Genomic DNA, 23,950 nt, shown 5'->3' on the forward strand with positions numbered 1-23,950 from the left:
TATACACTTAAAAAACAAAGACAAGCATGACAAATGTCAATAATGAGTTCTGTCCGTATGTCCTCAAAACTAAAGTGTGGTAGTCCACACACTGAGTCTGTTATCGAGGGTCTTGACAAAACTACCAGGAGCCCAGCAGTGGCTGAAACACTCATTTCTTGACCTGTGCGTGCAGTGTTTCTCTGACTTGTATACATGGGAAACTCCAGAGACTAGCCTATGGAGTTGTCCGCTCACTGCCACATGGTAATTATTACCTTACATTCCACTAGACAAATGGAAAGAGAAAGGAATAAAATGGAGCCCTGTATAGACGTCTCTTCTACCAACGAGAAGCCCCCATGAAATGACTTGGTTACTCAGATGAAGTAAAATATGTAGGCAGAGCCAGAGCCAAGAGCTCTTCATTTGCTTTATAAGTCCCCTGAGTGTCACACCTTTAATGTTTAGAGTGAAGGAACACAGAGAAGTCGGAGGGAACTAATGCTTGTTTCCCAATGCAGCAGATTCATGCATTGCTTCTCATGATACTGTTTACTTACTCTTAAAACGCCCTCCATTTTACTGTTGACAAAACCAGACTGTGACTATTGTGTCAGTTATCAATGGTGATTTTAAAGGTGACTCTCTACAGTTAAACGGAACCTTAAATTCTTGGGCATATAAAAGGGAAAACCTTGCTCTGTAAGCCATTTCTTTGTACGTTGAAGAAAAAAAGCACAGATACCTCAGAAGGACTGACATTGTTCCCACAGCTGCCCCAGTCAAGCTGAGTGAGGTCTCCAAGGCAAAAGCCATGTCTTTCCAGTTGAATAATGCCTCAGTCCGTGGTCACAGAGGACTCGAGAATTCACACCCCAATGAATGTGTTTTCACGGCCTCTAATTCAGGTAATAATTAAAAGCTTGCAAGGTGCTTCAACATGTGGGAACTTCACAACTGGGCCCAAAAGGCTCTCAACATCAATCCAAAGCCACATTGCCAAACTAATGGGAGCCAGTCACCATACGAAGTATTCTGCATCGTGACACCTTGGGGTAGTGTTAAGCTACTATACATGACTGTTGGAAAACATACGGCCGTACTCCATGAAAGCTGTTTAAAGAATTATAGGAAACTCAAAAGAACAGTTATCAGACAGCACACACCGCATGGCCTGAAAGTAGAAAGGCTTTGGTGGGGTGAAGAGGAAGGCGTTCTGGTAGGTAAGGCCCCACGGTCCACTAACAAAGACCTGGGGAAAATCCAAAGTGGGGCGCAGAAGTCAGTGATCAAACAGCCTGAATCCATGTGTCCCTCCTCTCACAGCAGCTATTATATCATCATGGGGTTCTGGATTAGCACAGGTGGTGGTTTGAATAGGAATGCCCCCCACAGACCCATGTATTTGAATGTTTGGCCAATAGGGAGGGGCACTATTAGGAGGTGTGGCCTCACTGGAGTGGGTGTGGCCTTACTGGAGGAAGTGTGTCACCGTAGAGGAGGGTTTGTGGTCTCATCTGCTCAGATAAGCCCAGTGTGATGCACAGTCTCCTTCAGCTGCCTGCAATCAAGATGCAGAACTCTCTGCTCCTTCTCCAGCACCACGGCTGTCTGCGTGCCGCCATGATTCACATTGTGATAATGCACTGGAGTTTTGAAGCTGTGAGCCAGCCCCAGTTAAATATTTTCCTTTATAAGAAAACACCATGGGCATGGTGTTTCCTCACAGACATAAAAACCCTAAGACAGTACACTTTTCAATTGGGTAAAAATGAAATCCTGCAACTGAATATAGCCTCAATACGACCCAAACCTCACTGTCTCCCCTATGTTTGGACACACACAACATTTTATATGGAAAGCCAGATAGATGTGGTTAGTCCAGTTTTCAAGCCAGTACAGAGGGACACGGATACCGTCAACAATTGGCAAGGAGTTCCTGAGTCGTGGGAACATACCATTCGCACAACTGTCTTACATGGTCCTCTCTCTCAAGCCAAGGGGAAGAGGTTGAATCACAGGGAACACCTTCCAACCATATTCCCTGAAGCTTTAACAAGTTAGAATTTTAATGAGCGTTTTCTACTCTGTCTCACGTTTCAGGAGTATATTTGTATGGCTGTGTTGTACAGTACAGCCTTGTAAATGGTACTGTTTCCTGCTCATAGGTGCTAAACACGTGTACTGAATATTCATGTATGTAACAAATTAGCACACAACATACTTGAGTCCATAAATTTAAAAAGCACAATTATCTTTATTATAAAGAACAGTGACTATAAATAAATTGACATATTAGGATGTGTTTAAGTAGAAAAAAGCTTACATATTGATTGGCTGATGAAAAGACTTAGTTAGCCGGGCGTTGGTGGTGCACGCCATTAATCCCAGCACTTCGGAGGCAGAGGCAGGAGGGTCTCTGTGGGTTCCAGACCAGTCTGGTCCACAAGAGTGAGTTCCAGGACAGCCTCCCAAAGTCACAGAGATACCCTGTCTCAGAATCCCCCCCAAAAAAAGGAAATTAAAGATTTAGTTATAATTCTTTAGATGACAAGTGATGACCGGCCACAAAAAGCTGCTATAGAGATGACAATCATGTGTCTACAGTATGAATTTCCAGAAACTAAATTATTTCTGGCCGTAGATTTTCCCTGATAATAACATTGAAAAGTATTTTGCTAGCATGTGCTTGTTCAAGTGGATGGAGATGAACAGTGTCCCATATCTTTTAAACCCTGGTATGGATCTTTTGGTGCTGAATGAAGGATGAATTATGGCTGAAGGTCTTCCCACATTCACTGCATTCAAAGGGTTTCTCTCCAGTGTGAGTTCTCATGTGCCTAATTAAGGCAAAGGTGTCATAAAAGGCCTTCTCGCATACTGTGCATTCAAAGGGTTTCTCTCCAGTATGGATCCTGCTGTGCCGAAGAAAATTTGCAGGTTGACTGAAGGCTCTCCCACATTCTCTGCAAACATAAGGCTTCTCTCCAGTATGAATCCTCATGTGTCGGATGAAGGAGGAGCTATAGTAAAAGGCTTTTGCACATTCTTTGCATTCCAGGGGTTTGACTCCGCTGTGGGTTCTCGAGTGTCGGGTGAAAACGGAGTGGTGGGTGAAGGCCTTTCCGCATTCACTGCACTCATAGGGCTTCTCGCCAGTGTGAAGTCTCATGTGTTGAATCAGAGAAGAGGTGTCACAAAAGGCCCTTCCACATTCTTTGCACTCAAAGGGTTTCTCTCCAGTATGTGTCCTCTGATGCCTTATAAAAGTGGAGCGCTGGGTAAAGGCCTTCCCACACTCGCTGCACTCGTATGGCTTCTCCCCGGTGTGGATCCTCATGTGCTGAGTGAAGGATGAATTGACACAGAAAGCTTTCCCGCATTCTCGGCACACAAAGGGCTTTGCTCCTGTGTGGGTCATATTGTGGTGGAGAAAAGTAGAGTGGTGGGTGAACGCTTTGCCGCAGTCTTTGCACTCGTAGGGCTTTTCTCCAGTATGGGTTCTCTTATGTTTCACAAAAGTGGAGGAGTGAGTGAAGGACTTCCCGCACTGGCTGCACTCATACAGCTTCTTCCCGGTGTGAATCCTCACGTGCTGGGCAAACGAAGAGCTGTAGTAAAAAGCTTTCCCACATTCTTTGCACAGGAAAGGCTTTTCTGTCGAGTGGGTCACCTTGTGCTGGATGAAAGTGGAGCGATGGGAGAAGGTTTTCCCGCATTCTTTGCACACGTAGGGTTTATCTCCAGTGTGGAGCCGCTGGTGCTCAGTGAGGTGAGAACTGCGTTTGAAGGCCTTCTCACACTCGGTGCACTTATGTCGTTTCTCCCCAGTATGAATCCTCAGATGCTGAATGGAGTCGGCCACGTCACGACACATTTTCCCGCACTCACCGCATTCGTAAGGCTTTACTCCAGCATGAGTCTGTTGATGCCATACTAAGGCCCAATTATTCCTCAGCACTTTCCCACAATCTTTACATTGATAAGGGCTCCCTACAACGACAGGCCCTTTTTCTGATCTTTGGGAACCATGTTCATGGGCAGAATCTTGTGGAGTTGCCTGTGCCTGTGAGACTTGTAAACAGAGACCATCTGTCTCCAAATCATCATGTGTACAACTCAGCTCTCCAGGGCATGTCTCCTTGGAAGAGTCTGTTGTTCTTCTCTTCCCATCTGGCATTTCTGACCACATTTCTTTATCCTTGGTCTGCCCTAACTTGGAATCCTCTGAGGATCTCTGTGACAGCTGTTCTGGGAACAACTGAGAAGCAGTGGCTGTTGAGGCATCATTGGATTTTGCTTCTTCACCTAAAGGAAACCCAACAAGAACAGGTGTCTATTTTTTAGTAAACAGAACCAAACAAACACTAATCTAACCAAAGATGAAAATATTGCCTCTGAAGGCTATTATTGCATTCACTTATGTTTTGTTTTGTTTTGTTTTGTTCAAGACAGGGTTTCTCTGTGTAACAGCTCTGGCTGTCCTGAAACTTGCTTTGTAAACCAAGCTGGCCTTGAACTCACAGAAATCCACCTGCCTCTGCCTCCAAAGTGCTGAGATTAAAGGTATACACCATCACGCCCAGCCACTCATGTCTCAAAACCATGTTTGTAAATAACTTTTTCATTCGCTCATGTTTAGGCTCTTAATGTTTCTCAGTAGAAATCTAGGAGGAGAAGCTGGGATAGGGGAGAGAGAACCATGAGCAAAGAGGTCACTCCAAATTCCAGAATGGGGTGGGTGGGCAAAGCAATAACGTATGCAGTCAATGTGGTGTAAGGAAGTATCATGACGCCATGACAACAGTGAAAAGTTGCACCTCATTTGGCCTAAGACAGAAGAGATCGGCAGAGGGTATGGTATGTGATCCTATTTCTGAGGGAGAGTAAGAGTTACCAAGTAGAGTAATTGAGGGGTGGGGTCTGGGGAGACAGACAGGCAGACACTGTGGTAAGTGAGGACAAAGGTTTGACAGAATACTGAACACCAAGCAAAAGGTGAAGGAGGTGAGAAGTACAGACACACAGGTGATGAGGAATGTACTGTTCATCTTATTGATTGTTGAATAAAATACTGTCTTGCCAATGAGGCAGCAAGGTAGGCAGGACTAGGAGTCAAAGAGGATTCTGGGAAATGTAGTAGAGAAGTGGCGATCCAGGCAGGAAGTGACATAGCAGGGAGACTCATATTTAAGGAAGGACAAAACAGGAAGTGGGCCCTTTTCCCCTCTGCTCTTCCTCCAGATTTGCGATGTGATCCCCCGGCAAGGGGGGATGCCAATGGAAGGCGTCTGATAAGATAAGTCTTATAAAATATATAGATTTAAGATAATTAAGACTGAGCTAGCAGATGAGAAATCCCAGTCATTGGCCAAGCAGCATTTGTACATAATATAAGTCTCTGTATTATTTTGCCCATCCAAGTGGCAGGAGGAACTCAGGCAGCTGGCAGAGACCACCCACATGGCGGTAGGGCTCGGGCTGCTTTTGGTGGGAAGATTTACCATAACACATGGGGTCTGCTACAGTGAATAAGGACTAAGTGGACAGTACAGTCACGAAGCCAATAGCATCTATATGAAATCAGTGACATAACACATAGGTGAATCTTGACATTAGGAACGACAGTAAGGATCTATAGGAAAACAGGTTAAAAAATACGATGTTAATTCTCCCAAAATACATCTAGTGGTGCAATATAATCCCACCTCCCCCAACCAGAATAGCTACCATCGAGACTGCAAACAAAGGCAAATGCTCATGAGGATGAGGCCAACGCACTGCTGGTTGAGACGTAAATCAGTGACACTGTGGAATATTCCTTTACACTGTGCAAATATATGTCACTGTGGTTGATTTGATAAAGAAGCCGACTGGCCAATAGCTGGACAGGATGAGGTTAGATGGGAGAATCAGACTAAGAGAATTCTGGGAAGAAGAAGGAGGAGGGTGGAGTCTGAGGAGTCTCGAACAAGATGCAGAGGAGGCAGGAGATGAGTGTGCTGTGCTGAGAGAGGGTACCGCCATGTGGCAGCCGGTAGACAAGAAATATGGGTTGATTTACGTGTAAGCGCTAATCAGTAACAAGCATAAGCTATTGGCTGAACATTGACAGTTAATAGTAAAGTCTCCATGTTGTGGTTTGGGAACTGGCTGGAGGGAAAGAAAAGTCTGCCTACAGACCACCTCTGTGGAAATCAGACCACAGGTTTCTCAAAAACACCAGGAACAGGACTGACCTATGATCCAGCTACACCACTCCTGGCATTACCATGTTAGACACCACTCCTGGTGTCTAACGTCAGCACAGCACAGAGACAGACACCTGCACAACCACGTACGTGGCACTATTCACACAGCTAAGTTGTCTGAAAAGGGCAGTGTGAGGTGGGCGTGAAGTCAGGGGACCACAGGTGAGTGCTGCCTGATCTCAGCAACCGAGACCCCCCAGGCTGTGGCGTCAGCACAGCTGCCCCTTGGTGCCCCAAGGCTACTCTCAGCCTCCTACCTGTGCAGGTGCCTTGGGGGAGTCCCGTCTTCACTGCCCACACTCCCTGACAATGCTCCTGGGGGTAGAGAAGCTCTGGCTTGGGAACACGATGCCCTGGCACGAGAAATACATAAAGCAGCATTTATAGCATTAAAAACTGATGCTAACTGTGCACATGCATTAGCACACTGCCAGGCAACCAGGGAGGGAGACACATTCCCTGTCAGTCTGAGTCAGAAGCATCCCGGCTGCTTGGAGAGCACACTTCCCTAGCCGTGCCTGGTTTCAAACCCAAATGAAATCAAAGGACATTTCTGGCCATAAGCACCCAGCACTTGGGTTTCACAGCTCCAGTGTAATTGTAGCATTTAAGGATGAGTGAGAAACAGGGGACCCTCAAAGTGAGGAAAAGCATCTACTGACAGCTGTTTGAGGCAGGCCCACTGCTCTAGTTGGTTCTGCATCATCCTGTTCCAGGGACAGCCTGAGGACCTAGAGGAGGAAGGAAGCCAACAGGAGAACGGGGTTGGCTGCTACACACAGGACCAGCCACACCACTGGGCATCTAAGCAGGTGGCGTCATACACCTGGCTTACAGGATGAATCTATTATGACAAGACTCCTTTACTTGAAGCCAAGACATGGTGCCAAATGTGAAGACTTATTGGACAGAAATCGGGCTGAGGTATCAACAGCAAAATCACTGGGAAATCCCACATGACAGACAGAACACAGTCAGCATTCACTTAGCAAAGGCTCACTGACAGCTTCCCCATGCCTGGCACTGAGCTTAGTGGTGGGGCCTTGGGGGTAGAACACTGAGGAAGGTCCCTGTCCTCGGAGACTCTGCTTGGGTGGTTCCCACAGCCAGAGTTCTGTTCCTGGTACACTTCCTCTCAAAACTAAGCACAAGCCAACTCAGTGTTTATTCCACTGTTGGGGCCTATGTAACATTTTAGAAATATGTTCCACCCAGACAGGAGTTCTTAGAGCTCAGAAATTCTATTGTCTTTTTTTAAAATTTGGATTAGAAATAAGATTGTTTTGCATGTCAATTCCAGTTCCTTCTCCCTCCTCTCCTCCCCTGCCCCCCCAACTAACACCCTACCTATCCCATACCTTTTCTGCTCCCCAGGGAGGGTGAGGCCTTCCATAGGGGGTCTTCTGGGTCTCTCTTATCCTTTGGGATAGAGCCTAGGCCCATCATGTGTGTCTAAGCTCAAGGAGTATCCCTCTATGTGGGATAGGCTCCCAAAGTCCATTCCTATGCTAGGGATAAATACTCATCTACTCCAAGGGGACCCATAGATTTCCGAGGTCTCCTCACTGACACCCACCTTCGTGGGGTCTGGATCAGTCCCATGTTGGTTTCCAAGCTAACAGTCTGGGGACCAAGGGCTCTCCCATATTCAGGTCAGCTGTTTCTGTGGGTTTCACCAGCCTGGTCTGGACCCCTTTGCTCATCACTCCTCCTCCTCTGCAACTGGATTACAGTTCAGGTCAGTGTTTAGCTGTGGGTGTCTGCTTCTGCTTCCACCAGCTGCTGGGTGAAGGCTCTAGGATGAAAACTAACTTCTATTGTCTTTTAGATGTCAGCTGATTACAGATGCCTGGCCTCGGTGGGGAGTGGCTCCTATTCTGTAAAACAAAAAGACTTGGGCCAGGGCAAGTCGATACCCACCCTGAAGGCTCGAGTAAATGCTACTTAGGAATGTCTCTAGGATTAAAGGAAATATTTCCTATCAGCCCTTTACACATGATAATAGATGTCTTCTACCATTACCCCCACTTTTGGATGGTTACTGGCCTTCAGTATTAACTGGGAGCCCTCGGTAGGGGAAACGGTAACACGCCTGTGAGGGAAGTTTTAAGAGTGAGAAGCGCGCACATGGGCTTCCCCTCTTCTGTTTCATCAGCTGTTTGCTGTACTTCCTTTGCCTATTGTGAAAAATGATACTGCTCTAGATGGCAGTTTGGCTAGTGATGAAGAGTCAAATGTGACTGGATAAAATGAGAAACGCATATTTTGGCAAACTTCTATAAAGGTAAAAGTTCCCCAGTTGAAAGTGAGAATTAATAATAAAGTTATTACTGGCTTGGTAGACACTGGGGTGGATGTGACTATTATTACCCAAATGTCTTGGCCTCGGAGATGACCTCTTAGAGAGGTGAATGTAAAATTTTTAGGAATTGGAACTTTACCTAGAGTTCGACAGAGTGTTCACTCGGTGGTCTGCGTTGGACTGGAAGGACAGAAAGGGAGACTGAAACCGTACAAGGTAGATATAGCTATAAATCTCTGGGGTCGTGATCTCTTACAGCAATGGAATACTCAGATTAATATTCCGCCATTGTCAGATACGAATTATGTACAATCTTTAGATAGTAGAAAAGATCTGGTAAGACGCTATGGAAAACGGTTACCAACCATCCATGCTGTACAGAAACTAGGTACAAATGAGAAACCTTCAGAGGACCAAAGGCCCTGCCAGTGAAGTGGCTTACAGATGAACCTGTCTGGGTAGGACAATGGCCTTTGACCTCTGAGAAGCTAGAGGCTTTAGAATGACTAGTTCAGGAACAGCTAGATGCTGGACATATAGAGGAGTCCATCAGCCCTTGGAATTCTCCTGTATTTGTTATGAAATATGAGTCAGGTACATGGAGAATGCTGACAGACTTGAGAGCCAGCAATAAGGTAATTCAACCAATGGGCTCTCTGCAACTTGGAATGCTGTTGACTTCCTTGATTCCTAAGGGATAGCCGATCATAGCCATCGATCTGAAAGACTGCTTTTTCACAATACCGTTACAGGAAAATGATAGAGAAAAATTTGCCTTTACTGTACCAACTCTTTTTTTATTTTTTTATTTTGTTTTGGTTTGGTTTTTGGCTTTTCGAGACAGGGTTTCTCTGTGTAGCTATGGAGCCTATCCTGGCAGTCACTCTGGAAACCAGGCTGGCCTCGAACTCACAGAGATCTGCCTGCCTCTACCTCCCGAGTGCTGGGATTCAAGGTGTGTGCCACCAATGCCTGGCAACTGTACCAACTCTTTATAATTCACAGCCAGTTAGGAGATATCAGTGGAGGGTTTTGCTACAAAGAATGCTAAATAGTCCTACTTTGTGCCAGCACTTTGTACAGAAACCTTTGGAAATAATTGGTAAGAAATTTTCACAATCTCTTGTTTACCATTACATGGATGATATTCTTTTATCAGATTCTAATAAGAAAACTTCACCATATGTTTGGTATGGTGAAGAAAGTTCTGCCTCATTGGGGGTTACAGACTGCCCCAGAAAAGATACAAAGAGGAGATTCTATTAACTATTTAGGTTACAAGATAGACTTACAAAGAATCAGGTCGCAGAAGGTACAAATTAGGAGAGATCGTTATCAAACTCTTAATTCTCTTCAGAAATTATTAAGGGAAATTTCTCAATTACAAACAACTATTGGAGTAGAAGGACATGACTTAAAGCATTTAAAAAGGCCCCTTAAAGATGATAAGGACCTAAACAGTGGTGAATATTATCCATAGAGGGGGAAAAAGAGTTACAATGGGTAGAAAACAGAATATTGGATGCACACGTAGATCGGATAAACCTTGATTTAGACTGTATTCTGGTTATCTGGCCATCCAGAGAATACCCTTCTGGGATTCTGATGCAGAGGGAAGACAAAATATTGGAGTGGATATTTCTGCCACATAAACAGAATAAAAAGTTAAAGACATATATAGAAAAGATTTCTGATTTAATTCTAAAGGGCAAATTAAGACTCTGTCAACTGACTGGAAAAGATCCAGCAGAAATTATAGTACCTTTAACTAATAATGAAATTTCCTACTTGTGGAAGGATAATGCATATTGGCAAATAGCTCTTACTGACTTTTTGGGAACCATTAGCAACAATTATCCCAAAACTGACAGAATTAAATTCATAAAAAAGACAGTCTGGATTCTTCCACGTATTGTAAGACAAACTCCCATTTCTGGAGTTCTTACCTTCTACACTGATGCCAACAAATCAGGTAAGGCTGGTTATAAAGCAGGTGAGGTAAGTAAAGTAGTTCAAAGTCCATATACATCTGTACAGAAGGCAGAATTATATGCAATTCTCATGGAACTTATGGATTTCACATAACTCTTAATATAGTTACTGATTCTCAATATGCAGAGAGAGTCGTCTTACACATTGAGACAACAGAATTTGTTCCTGATAATACAGAATTAACTTCTCTGTTTTTACAATTACAGGAAACTCTCAGAAACAGAAGTAATCCTATATATATTACACATATCAGATCCCATACGGGTCTGCCAGGCCCACTAGCACAAGGCAATGATGAGATCGATTGTTTATTAATTGGAAGTGTGCTAGAAGCCTCAGAATTTCATAAGAAACATCATGTAAATAGCAAAGGTTTGAAAAAGGTTGCCATCACCTGGCAACAAGCCAAGGAGATAATGAGAAACTGTCCTACCTGTACTTTTTATAATCAAAGTCCACTGCCAGCAGGTTGTAATCCTAAGGGCATTCAGAGAAATGAGGTTTGGCAGATGGATGTCTTTCACTTTGCAGAATTTGGAAATTTGAAATATGTGCATCATACTATTGACACATTCTTAGGATTCCAATGGGCTGCTTCTCTTAACTCTAAAAAAGCTGGTTCTGTTATTACACACCTGTTAGAGGTGATGGCAGTTATAGGTATACCTGCACCAATAAAAACTGACAATGCTCAGGCATATGTCTCCACAAAATTGAACAGTTTTTCAAATTTAAGCATGTCACCAGTATACCACACAATCCAACGGGATAAGCAGTGGTCGAGAGATCTAATAGAACACTAAAGGAGATGCTCCATAGACAGGCTGGGAAAACAAAACCCCTCAAACATATGTTGCATAATGCTTTCTTAACACTAAACATTTTTAATACCAATGATAAAGGACAAACAGCTGCAGAAAGACACTAGACTACAGAAAAAAACTGCTGAACTGACTAGCCAGTATACTTCAAAGATGTACTAACCTCTGATGGAAACCAGGACATGTGTTACGATGGGGTAGGGGCTTTGCATTGGTTTCCACGGGAGAAGAAAAACTTTGGATACCATCAAAGATGATCAAGATTCGAGTTGAAGAGGAAAAACCTCTCGATGAGGAGAAATGACAGGTATTCTACTAAGGTATATCTCATAAACTAAATAGAAACCTCCCAAAGGAAAGGGAAGTGATTTGCTTTTATCTTCACAGGAAAACTCATCTCCAGAAGGCAAAGGACACTGCATGGGTAGATAGATACTTAAGAAGAAAAGGTAGCTATAACCATCAAACAAAAGGAACGTGCCATTCGGTAAACTTTATATCTGTCTCTCAGGGAACTCTATTTCTCTTTATTTCCTAGTCCCTATTCAATTAAACCAATGCTGGATTTAGAGTTGGATTTGGCTTTCGTCCTCCAAAATCCAAGCACGTTGTTTAACTAAACTTTAGAGTTTCTGTATTGTATCAAGAAGCCAATTGATGTAATACAGAGTAAGACAAGAATTTGAGGACTATCTTTGTCTTTTCTTGGCTCTTTCCTTCAAGGTGTACATCCTCTCATAATTGTTATTTTCCCATGGTTGCCCTTTCCAGCATGTGTACATACACAAGGAAACATTTCTCTGCTAAGTGTTTATGTTTGAGTCCCACACCCAATGAAGACCTGCCTGACAGCAATCCCTGGACACCCCGGAAAGAAAATGGGCCACACCTCTTCAACTGCACTGGATCCAACTTGCTCCATTTCAACTGACACTACGGCCAGAGCTTCAGGTACTGACTTCAAACAAGTTGAGGATTTCAAGCAAGATCTTCAATCAAGTGAATCCCATCTAACATGGACTGGATTCAATGCATTCAAGACTTTCACTACACTAACATTTTCTTCCTACAGGACCCCACAAGGCTATCATCATCCCATTTCAGCAGGAAGTAACTTGGAGGATGCTATGCTCCTTTTCCCCTAACTAAGGATGTACCTAGTTAGGGATAATTTCCTATTGTTTAGGGTTGGGATTGGAAGGAGGTGTTCAGGCTTGGACACCTCTTTCAGATGACTTTAGGGTTTAGTTAAAATAGACATGGTTAGGATGTGACTTAAGCAGATTGTTGTATCTTCTTATATTTCACCTTTATGATTGTTAATTTTTGATACTTTACACTGTTGAGTTTTAATCCTCTTTTAGACTAAAGGGGGAATTGCAGAGGATGCTGTAGCCACGTCTGCTTAGGGGCTGGCTACAGGTGTGCCTGACACACCTTCGACAGCATGGTCAGGGTGACGTAGGGAAGGTTTAAGAGTGAGGAGAGTGTACATGGGCTTCCCTTCTTCACTTTCATCCTCGGCTTGCTGTACTTACTTCTGCCCTGCCAGCTGCTGGCTAGGTTGCTCTGTAAGGAAGGATTTCCCCTAATAAATTCCCTTATCTTTGTACCTGAATTCATATTGGTAATTCCCACATGCCCTCCTGTTATAACCAGATGTCTCTGTCTTGTCCTTAGCATCGTTGGATAGCTAGACCTTCCCTCATCCACAATCCCCGACTCAGGGTCGGACATGGGGTTTTTTGTCTGGTCCCAATCGAAGCCCCAAAGACATCAGCCCAGAATACATGCCTTCTGCAGCATGGGGTTAATACAGCCTGGACCAGGACACTCCACCGTGGAAGGAGGCTGGAAGCACCCCCAAGCACCTGAACATGTGAGGAAAGGGAACTTGGGCTTCCACTCAGTTCCTACTCTGGTCACTGCAGGTGAAGTGGTTTAGGTGGAAAATATTGGGGCTTGTCTGTTATGTAGAATACTGTAGCCCTGAGGTGGTCCAAGTTCTGCTCTAGGCAGTCTAGACATTGGTTCACTTGCTTTGCAGGTGTCACTAAAAGGCTACACTAAAAACAAAGCCATCCAGATAATGGCATGAAGTCAGCAAGCTCATGAGCCCCCCTCAAGGCTGGGTCTGGGAGGTGGTTTCTTTTCCCAGGAGGCTAGCCAACAATTCTGCAGGACTCACACTAAGCTGCCACTCGGCCCAGACCTTAGGATATATGTGTCAATAATGGAGGTGGCGGGCACTAAAGATGTCAACTGGCTGAGGATGAGCTTCTTTGAGACACCAGCAGTGCCAGGGACAAACACCTTATTACTTGTCTGAAGAATCCTATTGTTTTTTCCCCCCTGGGGAAAAGGGGGATGAGGTTTTGTCTTGAACTCTCTCCACAGCCCAAGCTGCCCTTGAGCTTTGTTCCTTGTTCCTCGGCCTCTCGTTTGTCTGGACCACAGCTGGATCAACCACTTGGAGAGCCCCATCCCAGTAGATCCTGCTAGCTGGGCTGTGACACCATCTCATTCAGCCCTCTGAGCTAGCTAGTCACCTTCCTCTGACTGGTTGATAAATAAAGTACTGTTGGCCAATAGGAAAGCAACATAGGTGGGACTAGGAGTCAAGAAGGATTCTGGGAAATGTAGTAAAGAAGTCTTGTGATCTAGGCAGGAAGTGACATACCAGGCTGACTTATATATAAGCAAGGATAAACAGGAAGTCATTCTCTTTCTCTTCCTCCTGCTCTCTGCTCAGGAGCCGCCATGTGATCCCGGGAAGAGGACACCAGCGGAGGGCATCCTTGATAAGTCTTATAAAATACATAGATTTATGATAATTAAGACTGAGCTAGCACATAAGAAATCCTAGTCAATTGGCCATCAGCATTGTAAACTAATATAAGACTCTGTGTGTTATTCTGGGCGCCCGCATGGTGGGGCAGGACTTGGGCGGCATGGAGTAAAGACTTATCATTACAGGGATCCGGGACGAGGACATCTGATGGCCTGACTGACAGTGACGAGGACTACGTTTCTTACATCATAATGATCCCTGAGGTGACACCGAGAAACCAAGCATCAGTAAGCTGAGGCTGCAGGAAGATGGGTGGTGGCCTCAACCAGCCATGCCTACAGAGGGCAGCTTTAAGCTTTGCACCCAGAAGAGAAATGGATCCTCACCCAGAGAGGCCAGAAGCCCACGGGTCTCCATCATCACCTCCTGGTACAGCATCCTCTGAGCCAGGTCCAGACGTCCCCATTCTTCCACGGTGAAGGTCACAGCCACATCTTCGAAGGAAACCGAGGCCTGGGATAACAATAAACAGAGGTGGTTGGATGGCTGTGTAGACTACACGCAAAGACGAGTCTGTTCCTTGGTTATGGGCAAGAATGCAGGGACAAAGCCTGAGCTGCAGATCTTCTCCTAAGTACCTGGCCTGGCACGGAGGCTCAAGATGGAGTTGCCTTTGACAGATTCCAAAGGTACATGAGAGAGAAGCCTCCTGTGTGGGAAGCCACTGGAGAAGGAAACAAAACAGTGTGTGATGTTAGAAGCGGTCTGTGATGTTAGAAGACCTGGGCTTAGGGAGGGGACGAGCACTTATACTTCAAACAATGATCACCACCCCAGCAGCTGGGCCTCACTGGTCGGCACGACTTGTTGACCAGAGTCCATCTTAGCTGAGTCACCAGGACAGCCAGGCTACACACTGAAACCCTGTCTCAAAGGGAAAAAGGTAACTAAAGGCAGGGCTGGTGTTTACTGCTCTAGTTGGTGGTGTAAACCTGGGAGAGCAGGGCCTAAAAATCACATGACAGCCAACTTTATTCAGAGTATCCAGACAATTTATACTCCAAGGGTTAAGAAGAGTCACCTGAGTCAAGTGTCACAAGGACAAGCTGCTGCACGTGGCAAAAACATGTTTTTCCATAGAGGCACACTAGTGGCAACCCCTGAAGTAAACTCGCCCCTGTCTGCTTCACCTGGGAGGAGCACGCAAACACATTCCAAGAACAGTTCTGTGTTTTGAAGAAACTGAGCTCACAAGACTCTTGTCTTGTTTTCTTGGAGTTTTCCTCACAAGCCCTGAGAATTCTCCTCACCTGACTCCATTCTTGGACCATCTTTCGACAGGCTGGTTTCTTTGTTTTAATGTGCCGTTATTCACACAGTTCCCTAAGATTACTTACGTATCTGGTGACCAAGTGACCAAGTGACCAAGGACAATGGCCACCATGGCTCTATGAACGGAGCATGATGTCTGTCTTGGGCAAAGATTTGGCATAGGTAAGAACTGAGTGCCAGCCACACAATCTCACCTTCCCTAGAAACATGAGAGCAACTTATGAGAGCCCGTGACCACCAAGGTCCTCTCGTGCTCCCTTGAAAAAAGCCTAACTTTTCCCATGAGGTGCCTCAGCCCGGAAGGGTCCCGCAGGTCCCCATCATTTCCACGCTCACCAGTGAAAAGTCTGCAAAGTGTACTTTGGGTGTCACTCCTGGGCTTCCCTACCCTGCTGTGGGTTACTGGTGCAGAGTTTCCTGTCTCCTTGTCAAGCAGCACGTATTCAAGGGGCATCATGGAAGTAGATCTGAGGACCGCTGCAGCAATTTCCTCCCAGACATAACCCCCCACCCTGCGGGGAAGCTGTCTATGCTCAGGACGTAAACAACTCAGGGGTTTCAGGAAGTCCTGGAAATGGACCAGATCCACTATACCCCTTACGGTAGTAAGAATGTAACTGGCCCCCATAAGCTCATAGGGAGTGGCACTTATGGGAGGTGTGGCTTTGTTAGAGTAGGTGTGGCCTTGTTGGAGGAAGTGTGTCACTGTGGAGGTGAGGTCTGAGGTCTCGTGTGTACTCAAGCCACCGGCAGTGTTTCAGACCACTTCCTGTTGCCTGCGGGATCAAGATATAGCTCCTTCTCCACTCTCAGTTCCTTCTCCAGGGCCATGTCTGCTTGCAAGCTGCCTTGTCCCGCCATGATGATAATGGACTACCCTCTGAAACTGTCAGCCACCCAATTAAATGTTCATGACAGTTTGCGGCGGTCATGGTGTCTCTTCACAGCAATAGAGACTCTAAGACACCCGCCTCTCCCCAAGCATACGTAAGTTTTAAAGCCTACCAAGAGACACTACCTACTGAGCTGCCTGAAGAGGCTCAGGCCATATCAATGTGAGAAACAGCTATACTCCAGACTGTTGAGATGTCTGAGGCAGTGCAGTGTGCTCGACATTTCCAGCTTTTGTGAGCTGTCATCCACACAGAGTGGGCGGTTGTGACACGGATGTCTGGAGTCATTGTGCCCCAGTAAATAGCCACTACCAATATCCCTGTGAATAACCCCAATAAAACCCATTGGTTCATCAAGTTGGACTTTGGTACTATCTTTACTTTGGTCTGTTGTCAGTTCGCATGATTGGGGAGGAGACATTTGTTCACGTCTTCCCAGGAATGGTGTCACACAACAGGGTCAATGTGACAAAGGGTAAACAGGCTTGGAGCTTTGGGGCCAACATGGTTTGAGGGCAGGAAGTAAGACGAATGGAGGGGTGGCTTGAAGACCGCAACCCTGGTGGAAGGTTGAGATTCACTCTGAGGATGTCAGGAGCCTCAGAGGGGAGCGTGTCGCTCACTAGCCACTTACTAACAAATAACACAGACCCCACCCTTTGTAGGAGCTCCCATGCCAGGCTTGGGGGTGGACCTGCAAGAACCTGTCAGCAGTCAGCTGGGGATACCGCACAGTGGCAGAGCCCTTGACTGACATGTGTGAGACTGGGGTTTGATGCCCAGCACTGGAACAACAGAGTTGGGGTATCAGTTTAGGTGCTGAAGGAAGTCAGATAACTAAGCGTCCTGAAAACAAAAGGGGGTTAGGTAAGGACAATTAGGAGAAACGTCACAGGACACAGTCAGCGAAGGCCTCTCTGAAAAGACCCTGGAACTGAGGCAGGATAGAATTGCAGGAACATGGCAGGGACTTGGGGAGGAAAAGATGCTCACTCATCACTCTGGACTCTGACTGAAGCCATTCACCAGCTAGAATCAAGAATGCGGTGTAGGGCTGGAGAGACGGCTCGGTGGCTAAGACCCCTCGTGGCTCTTGCTGAGGACCCAGGTTCAATTCCCATCACCCACATGGCAGCTGTCTGTAACTCCAGTTTCAGGGAATCTAATGCCCACTTCTGGCCTCCCCGGGAGGCCAGGCACACACGTGGTGCACATAAACACACACAGGCAAAACATTCATACACATAAAACGAGTAAATATGTTTTTTAAAAGAATGCGGCGTTATTAACATTTGCTGCAAAGGCTTCTGGTGCGGTTAGTACTTCTACATAGTGTTATTTTCATGTTAAGGGAACAAGGCAGGCTGAGGCCTGAACGTGTGTGACCTTAGGGAGAGCCTCCCTCCTCCCCCCAGACTCTGTCCAAGAATCTGAAACATACTGGCTCACAGTAAAGGTGGCCGGCTTTCCGATGGACTGAAGCTCTGTCAGGAACCCCTCAAGAAGTTCCTGTCATCTCATTTTAGTCTTAGCAAGCCTTTGACGATAGTAACTTCAATCCCCATCAAAACTTAGAATGACTTCTGTAAAAATCAATTGCCCCCCCCAGAGAAGCCCACAGCCTTGCTTTCTGGTGTGTCTGATCTTTGTGAGGGCCACCTCCTCCCCTCTTAAGTCTCCCGCTTAAGCCCCTATTAAAATGCTTTCATTAAACCCAACTCTGCTTCAAACCGGGCTAACCCTGAAATTCTTTTCAGTATCGAAGCGGTGAGTCCCTAAAACTTTCCTCAGACTGCTGTGGGGGAGGGGGACCCTGGGGAGCTGTGCCTTCTGTGCTTGTAACCCCCAAACGCTGACAGAGCAAGGCTGGAATGAACCAATTCCGCAGGCCGGGTGAGGAAAAGTGAGGAAGTTATCAACAGAGGACCAGAGTTCAGAGGCGCAAAATCCACGGAAACTCTGAGGGCCTATTAAAAAAATTAGCTTCAAAAGGAGGAGACAGGTGAGCCCAGAGCAAGGAAGCTAGCGAGCCTGGCCACATCCACAAGCTCTGGCTTTCATTGAGAAACCTTGGAAGAGTATTGGAAAATGACTCCCGATATCAACCTTGGGATTGCTATTCATGTGCACTAAAGTATACCTGCACTTTCATACGTGTGTGCCAGCATACGCGCCCACGCGCACACACAAACACACACACAGAGACAGAGACAGAGACACACACACAGAGAAAGAGAGAGAGAGAGAGAGAGAGAGAGAGAGACAGACAGACACACACACACAGGCACACACACACAGACAGACAGATACACACAGAGAGACAGACACACACACATACACACAGAACAGACACACACACAAAGACACAGAGATAGACAGACACACACACACACACACAGACACACAGAGAGAGAGAGACACACACAGACAGACAGACAGACAGACAGACACATACAAAGAGACAGACACAGAGAGAGACAGACAGACAGACACACACACATACAGACACACACACACAGATACAGACACACACAGAGAGACAGACACACACACAGAGACACAGACACACAGAGAGAGACAGACAGACACACACAGAGAGACACAGACACACAGACAGACAGACACACACACACAGAGAAACACAGACACAGACAGACAGACAGACACACACACACACACACAGACACAGATACAGACACACACACACACACAGAGACACAGACAGACAGACAGACAGACAGATACACACAGAGAGAGAGGGGGGGACAGACACACACACAGGCACACACACACACACACAGAGACAGACAGACACACACATACACACAGAACAGACACACACACAGAGACAGAGACAGACACACACACACACACAGACAGACACATACACAGAGACAGACACACACACAGAGACAGAGACAGACACACACATACAGACACACAAAGAGAGACAGACACAGAGAGAGAGAGAGAGAGAGAGAGAGAGAGAGAGAGAGAGAGAGACGCACACGCGCGCGCGCACACACACACACATACACAGACACAGATACAGAGAGAGACAGACAGACAGCAGACACACACACACACACACACACAGATACAGATACAGAGAGAGACAGACAGACAGCAGACACACACACACACACACACACACAGATACAGAAAGAGAAAGACAGCAGAGAGACAGACACAAACACACACACACACAGACACACACGCGCGCGCACACACACACACACGGAACAAGGCGTCCTAAAAGCCATCCGCCCCGCGTACCGCACGCTGGAGGTAGCGGTGGGTCCGCTGTGTATGTGCTTCCCCAAAGCCCCGTCCTCGAGGAATTCTTTAAGGGATTTGCTCTGCACTCCAGGTTAAAAAGTGTGTCAGCAGGCAACGGATTCGGTGCTGTTCCGGGGGGCAAGCTAAACCCGCGGTGAAGAGAAACCCAAGCAGCAATTGGGAGCCCCCCTGCTGGCTCCAGGGGTGCCGTGCAGCCGCCCACAGAGCCCACAGAGCGAGCCATGCTGCGGGGTCCCCCCGCTGAGCACAGGCCGCGGCCACACGCGCGGGGACCCGATTGCCACGGGCATCCCGTGACAGGCGCAGGGGAGGGACGGACGCTGGGCCCTGCAGCCAGCCCGGGCCTGCAGCCGCCTGCTTCCAGGTCCCCGGGCACCAGCGCGGGGCCGGAGCTCCGGCCGGGATCCAGGACCGGAGCGCGCAGGCCACCTCCTCCACTCACCGGCGCGGGCGTCGCCATGGGGACCGCCGGCGGGAGGCCCCGAAAAGCGGGAGGCGGGAGCTGGAAGTGGATCCTCTGTCCTCGGGGTCCTTCTTCTCCGCTCCGCTCCCCTCGATTCACAGCCCGGGTTGCCTCCTGCCCAGCGCTGGGACCCAAGAATGACATTCGGAGACCAAACGTCAGGAGCCCCGCCCCCAGGAACGCCCACTCCTCTGCGTCATTCTCCAGACCGCGCCTCTGCCTTCTGGGAAATGTAGTTTTCTTTTTAATTCCCATCCTAGAGGCACTGGAAGCAAGCTTCCTCCTATTCCTGATCGCTGTAAACCGTGTGCTTGGTGAAACTCCTGTGTGGAAGGACCATTCCTGACCCTTGGTAGTCTGCTCTCCCTCTGTGTTTGTCTCCGTGCCCTAAGACACCCATCTCCCCTTTGGATCAATACCAATGACCTCATTTAAACTTGAATGTTCTGGGGGGCTGGAGAGGAGAGGGCTCAGTGGTTAAGAGAACTGACTGTTCTTCCAGAGGTCCTGAGTTCAAGTCCCAGCAACCACACGGTGGTTCACAACCATCTGCAATGAGGTCTGGTGCCCTCTTCTGGCCTGCAGGCAAACATGCAGGTAGAACACAGTACACATAATAAATAGGTAATTTTTTAAAAACTTGAATATTCTCTGTAAAGACCACCCACAAAGAAAGAGCACCTTCTACTGAGTGTTGGCTGCAAAGTCATAGACAACATATGTTTTGAGGAAACGTAGTTTAACACGTAACACCTTTGTTCACTCCCCCTGTAAGGATAGGCGTGGCTGTTTGGGTCCACACTAGCTTACAGGAATGTGCTTGATTCCAATCTTTTATCCATTTTGAGTCTTTTGGGTCACAGCTGTGTGTGATCAGCCTCCCCACACAGATAGTACAAGTATTACTAGGAATACTTTAAGGTCCCTGTAGAAACGCACCAGGGCCAATTTCCCAAGTGGCCAACACTTCAGAAGGGTCTGAGGTAATTGTTGGCAGGGCAGCACCCATCACTGAATCAGTCTAAAAGAGAATTAAAGCTCATGCCTTTAATCCCCAGACTCATGAGAGGTAAATAAGTCAGTATCAGGAGTCAGTATGAAGCATTCATTCTTCAGCCACACTGAAGAGAGGGAGCAGTTTGAGACTTGGTGAAGAGAGCTCGTCAGCCCTTTCAGCCTGAGCTAGAAGTGAGAACTAGTGGCCGGCTGCTTTGCTTTTCTGATATTCAGCTTGAAGTTTGAGCCCCAACATCAGTCTCTGGGTCTTTCACTTTTGTGTTACATTAATAGGACAGAAAAATCATGGCAAGACCAATAACCTCCTATCTCTATCATCCCTCCATCCAAAAGGGCCAAGACCCTCTCTAAGCCCTGCCCTACTACTTCCTGTCTATCTGTCCTCAGTCCTCCAAAACATCTATGCTTAATTTTGGTCAGCCCTCTGATTCAAAGCAAATTTTATTGTCAGAATTTGACCAAAATATCACACAACAGCAGGCCCTGAAGACAAGTTAGAGGAATTGGTGAAAGCCAAGGAAAACAACATATTTTAAAACCTACAAATGGGGGGCTGGAGAGATGACTCAGAAGAGCACTAACTGCTCTTCCAGAGGTCCTGAGTTCAATTCCCAGCAACCACATGGTAGCTCACAACCATCTATAATGGATCTGGTGCCCTCTTCTGCCATGCAGGTAGAACACTGTATACTAAATAAAATCTTAAAAAAAAAAAAAAAAACATACAAATGGAGCATGCAACATCTCTGGAACATCTTTTGAAAAAACCAGCTCCCCATTTCCGCAGCCATAACAGCCTAGTACGCGCTTGCCTGACCTTGCCTTGGTCACTAGGAGGTCAGTTGCCTGCCTCGTGGCAAGGAACCAATCAGAAGTTAGCTGGTGGTGCTATGCTTTACGGACAAGTGCACAGCAATGACTCGAAGAGCATAGCAACTATCCTGGGAGGGCCTATGGGCTATAACAACCAGTTGACCAATCAACACAGGGCAAACCCTCCAAGCCTGGAGGCACACCAATCCTGAGCCTGTGCGTACCCCTAGACACTCCCCTTACACTGCCCTATATGATCTCTATGCCGTGGCTTTGTAGCGTCTTTCCTAGCCATCCGCCATGGTGGATGGATGAAAGGCCTGAGCTAACATGGGGTTATCTCGTTAAAACAACTGCAATAAAGCCTCGTGCTGTTTTCATCAAGCTTTCACCTCTGCCTGGTGATAGGGGAGGCCTCGGTTCTGGGCTGAGATCCTGGGGGCCTGAGCCTTCGGGGGTCTTTCACTTTAAAAGACCAAATCTATTAATTCTGAGCATAGAAGAGAAATACCACATGCTAAAAGCATAGAACATAATTTCAATAAAATCATGGCAGACAAATTCCCAAATCTAGAGAAAAAGGAGCCTGCATAAACACAACAGACATACATAACACCCAAAAGGCTGGACCAGAAAAGAAATCCATGCCATATTATAAAGTACTGTGCTGTTGGAAGCCAAAGATCTCAGGGCTTGGCATGAGATCATAGGCCATGCTTGGCTGGCCACGTAGTTATATATTAACCTTTATATAGTAGCTCCTTAGAACCTCAGCTCAAGAAAGGAAACAACTTGACCCAGTCCCCCACCCTACATTCCACCCTCAGGCTCAGTCACCTAGGCAACCATTCCTGGACCTCTTACTCATGAACTCTTTACCCTGCCAAACATCCTCTCTTTGTGGCTTCCTAATATCCTACTTACACTAACACCTGGCTCACAAACAACCCATTCTCCTCCTCCCCATATCCTGCGCTGCCGACTATATAAGCTAGCCTGAGAAAAATAAGGTTTGCCACTTGATCAGAATCCTGTCTTGTGGTCGTTCTTCCTGCGTCTCTTGTCCCCATTCCCTATCCCTGACTCTCTTGCTCCAGGTTGACGTCCCAAGGGTCAGGACACTGTGCTATCTAGTTTTATGTCAACTTGACACAAGCTAGAGTCACTGGAAAGAAGGGAACCTCAATTGAGAAAATGCCTCCATAAGATCAGGCTGCAGGGCATTTTCTTAATTAGTGACTGATGGGGGAGGGCCCAGGCGATTGTAGTTGGTTCCAACCCTGGGCTGGTGGTCCTGGGCTCCACAAGAAAGTAGACTGAGCAAACCATGGGGAGCAAACCGGTAAGCAGCTCCCCTCCATGGCTTCTGCATCAGCTCCTGCTGCCAGGTTCCTGCCCTGCCCGAGTTCCTGTCCTCGCTGTTTTGATGATGAACTGTTCTATGGAACTTTGAATAAAATAAACCCTTTCCTCCCCAAGTTACTTTTGGCCATGCTGTTATACCACAGCAACAGTGACCCTGACTAAGACAAGTACTAAACACATACAACAAAGATGTATTGAGAGCTGTAAGAGACAAACACCAAGTCACATATAAAGGTACTACAGCCCCCCAGACCTTTGAACAACTGATGCCATGATGGAGGTACCATACAGGCCTTGGAACCCAGCATGTAGGCAGTGACGCCTGCCAAAATGAGAGCAGAGATGTAACCCATCGAAATCCAAAGTTCTGAGAAAGCCCCTAAATGTACTAACCTTGCTTTGGGCTTTTGGCTTTTGGCTTTTGTCATTCTACTTCCGGCTAACAGTTCTTGTTAACTGAAGCATGTCAACCCAGGGCATGGGCTTTGTGCTTAAAAGTTCACCCTGAGGAAAGCTCAGGCTACACTGGAATCCTGCACATGCGGGTAGTTGCTCGACCGCCAATAAGGACTTTCTATTGGCTTGAACCCACATCCCAGGCGTGTTCTTGGGTGGACACCCCACAACA

At 46.8% G+C, this 23,950-nt stretch overlaps 1 protein-coding gene across 2 annotated transcripts; it reads right to left on the minus strand.

Moving 5' to 3' along the window:
• Positions 1 to 2,215: 2,215 nt before the first annotated feature.
• Positions 2,216 to 20,289, minus strand: Znf599 (zinc finger protein 599). Of its 2 annotated transcripts, XM_027431122.2 has the most exons (4): positions 20,107 to 20,289; positions 14,526 to 14,652; positions 6,491 to 6,586; positions 2,216 to 4,290 (listed from the first exon to the last, which is right to left on the minus strand). In XM_027431122.2, the coding sequence occupies exons 1-4, from the start codon at positions 20,269 to 20,271 to the stop codon at positions 2,711 to 2,713; spliced, it is 1,968 nt and encodes a 655-aa protein (XP_027286923.1). In that variant the 5' UTR covers positions 20,272 to 20,289; the 3' UTR covers positions 2,216 to 2,710. The 2 variants fall into 2 exon arrangements, with proteins under 2 accessions (XP_027286923.1, XP_027286924.1); XM_027431123.2 differs by lacking the exon at positions 6,491 to 6,586.
• Between the last annotated feature and the right edge of the window lie 3,661 nt (positions 20,290 to 23,950).

The sequence above is a fragment of the Cricetulus griseus genome, chromosome 9, assembly GCF_003668045.3.
Source record: "Cricetulus griseus strain 17A/GY chromosome 9, alternate assembly CriGri-PICRH-1.0, whole genome shotgun sequence".
Classification (NCBI taxonomy): domain Eukaryota; kingdom Metazoa; phylum Chordata; class Mammalia; order Rodentia; family Cricetidae; genus Cricetulus; species Cricetulus griseus.

Excerpts from the sequence above, each read along its gene's own strand:
- Znf599 (XM_027431122.2), bottom strand. The coding sequence starts at position 20,271 with ATGTCATTCTTGGGTCCCAGCGCTGGGCAGGAGGCAACCCGGGCTGTG. Across the intron at positions 14,653-20,106 it reads CCATGGCGACGCCCGCGCCG|GCCTCGGTTTCCTTCGAAGA; the intron begins GTGAGTGGAGGA and ends TTGTTATCCCAG. Across the intron at positions 6,587-14,525 it reads TGGGCTTCTGGCCTCTCTGG|GGCATCGTGTTCCCAAGCCA; the intron begins GTGAGGATCCAT and ends TTCTCGTGCCAG.